The 2500-nt window shown below is 57.2% G+C and overlaps 1 protein-coding gene across 1 annotated transcript in view; it reads right to left on the bottom strand.

Annotated features, from left to right (window-relative positions):
* aplnra (apelin receptor a) overlaps nt 1-1625 on the bottom strand; it is a 2505-nt gene extending 880 nt beyond the window's left edge. Inside the window, exon 1 of the mRNA XM_076270581.1 lies at nt 1-1625. This exon is cut by the window's left edge and continues 880 nt beyond it. Coding sequence (XP_076126696.1) covers nt 278-1360 — 1083 coding nt within the window. The 5' untranslated portion in view covers nt 1361-1625 and the 3' untranslated portion in view covers nt 1-277.
* Between the last annotated feature and the right edge of the window lie 875 nt (nt 1626-2500).

Below are 2500 nucleotides of genomic sequence, written 5' to 3'. Positions count from 1 at the left end.
TCTCCCACACAACCCCCTCCCTTTACTCACACACACACACACACACACACACACACACACACACACACACCACCCCAACCTAAAGCAGACCATTGAAACGGAGCCAGCCGCCAACCGTCCACTTATCTTTCTCCTCTCCTCTCCTCTCTCCTCCTCCTCTCCTCTCCTCCTCTCCTCTCTCCTCCTCTCCTCCTCCTCTTCACACCTTGGTGGCGAGTGACTGCACCTCCTCTCCTCCTCTCCTCCTCCTCTCCTCCTCCCCTCCTCCTCTCCTCCTTCACACCTTGGTGGCGAGCGACTGCACCTCGCTCTTCTGTGTCTGTGCGCTGAGGGTGGAGCTGACGGAGCTCATGTGGCCGTGCACGGCCTTCTTAAGGCTGAGCAGACAGAGGCACTGTGAGCGGAAGCGCAGGTCGAAGAAGGCGTAGAGGAAGGGGTTGAGGCAGCTGTTGACGTAGGCCAGGCAGGTGGCGTAGGGGTGGGCCAGCAGCAGGAAGTGGAGGAAGGAGCAGGACGTTGGCGCCAGGTCCAGGTAGGACAGAGCGTCCATGCTCTTCAGCACGTGGAACGGCGTCCAGCAGAGCGCGAACACCACGACCAGCGTGGTGATGATCTTGAGCAGGCGCCGCTTCTTCTGGTCCTCCTTGCGCAGCTGGCTGAAGTGCCGCGTCACCGTGCAGCCGATGAAGACATAGAACACCGTCATGGCCAGGAAGGGCAGCAGGAAGCCCAGCGCGGACGACGACAGGCTGAGGCCGGCGATCCACAGGGACTCGTGCCGCTGGTTGGGCGCCACCAGGCTGAAGTCCATGGCGCAGGTGGTGCGGTTGCTGGCCTCGTCGTCCAGCGTGGTGCGGAACAGCAGCGTGGGCAGTGCCAGCATGCCGGACAGCAGCCAGATGCCGCCCAGCGACGCCACGATGGTGTCCCGAGAGCGCAGGTGCCCGCTGGACAGCGAGTGCACGATGGCCAGGTAGCGGTCGAAGCTCAGGCAGGTCAGGCAGAACACGCTGGCGTACATGTTGACCAGCACCACGTAGCTGCTGATCTTGCACAGGGCCACGCCGAACGGCCAGTGGTAGCCCAGCGCCGTGTAGACCGCCCACAGCGGGAGGGTGATCACGAACGTCAGGTCCGCGAGAGCCAAGTTGCAGATGTACACGTCGGCCGCGCGACGCTTAGCTTTGGCTCGCCACACGGTGAAGATCACCAAGCCGTTGCCCGAGAGCCCGAGGATGAATATGAGCATGTACAGCACCGGGATGAGCGAGTAGGACGGCTCCCACTCAGAGAAGTCGCACGCCGTCTCGTTGTCATCGTAGTAGTCATAGCTGTCGGGGTATTCAACAGTGGGCTCCATGTCGCGGGCGAGTTCGGAATTGTTTCAGTCAGTAATTTCTAAAGTTTTTTTTTCCTTCAAAAGATCTGAGCACGTAAATCCACAAAGCACGCGCGCGCAGCACAAGTTTTTTCCCCCTCAGTCCAGATGGGTTTCCATGCACGCGGCGAGGGAGAGAATCGCTTAGCTTCGTTCTGATCAGCTCCGCTTTCTCAACGGGATCCGCTCCGTGCGGCAGCAGAAGTGGACGGAGAAGTTCGGTGGTGTCCCGCACAGCCAGTCAGAGAAAGCGCGTCTGCGTGTGTGAGGGGGGCAGACCTCGCCTGGCCTTTTAAACTCGGTGTCTCACACCCCTCCCTACGCTCCCCGAGCCGAACCCCATCCCCCCCCGAAAACAGCCCCCCTCCTCCTCGCTCTGATCCCCACCCCTCTTCTCGACTCCCACCAGCACTGGACTCCGGCTGCGCGTGCAGAGTCAACACCGAATGACTTAACAGTGTTGTGTTTCTTAATGAAAAAGTAATGGCCTTTGAGTCTTTCAAGGGAGATTAAGGTTTCAACTGCGGCGGCAGAGCAGCAGCGTAAACCACTGCTAGTGGGAACTGAAATCATTACCAATAGGGTCGTTTGGATGGTTAGACGGAGACAGCAGCGAGGAAGCATGACTGCAGTCCGCATTCGTCAACATGTTTTTAACACCCTGCTCGTGTGGTCTATAAGCCTTGTGATTTGTATTTGCAGAAAACGCGAAGGCTCTGCCGAGAGGCTGTGTCTGAGTTAGTGCGAGCGCGTTTGGAATAACCCCGGGCGTTTCACTCCTGAACCTGTCTTTCAGTGTACCCCTCGGTAGCAAATAATGAACATAAGTGACTTAAAAGTCACATCATCGTCTAGACCCGCGGGTGATAACAAGTCCGGACAGGTAGCCTACTGCATTTCTCTGCAGAGGCGCGTAAAAGTTTGGGTCGAAATGGTAACGTTGAAGGCGCGGTGTTAAGTGTCGAGCTTTGTGATTTCAAATGAGCTTTGGCACTCAAATATTACGTGTGGGTGTTAGGTAGTGACTTCAAATAGCCCACTTCCACAACCGACATGGTTTTAATGCTAACAACCGCGACATGATTTTAATGCAAGCATTGCCCTGTCTTTCCTTATAACCAC

The sequence above is a fragment of the Alosa pseudoharengus genome, unplaced genomic scaffold (assembly GCF_046254945.1).
Source record: "Alosa pseudoharengus isolate Yale_2024_CS ecotype anadromous, Long Island Sound unplaced genomic scaffold, YU_APseudo_1.1 YU_APseudo_1.1_scf_6, whole genome shotgun sequence".
In the NCBI taxonomy this organism is placed as follows: Eukaryota; Metazoa; Chordata; class Actinopteri; order Clupeiformes; family Clupeidae; genus Alosa; species Alosa pseudoharengus.
Note: the sequence above shows the minus strand (reverse complement) of the source record. Positions and strands in the feature narration are given on the sequence as shown.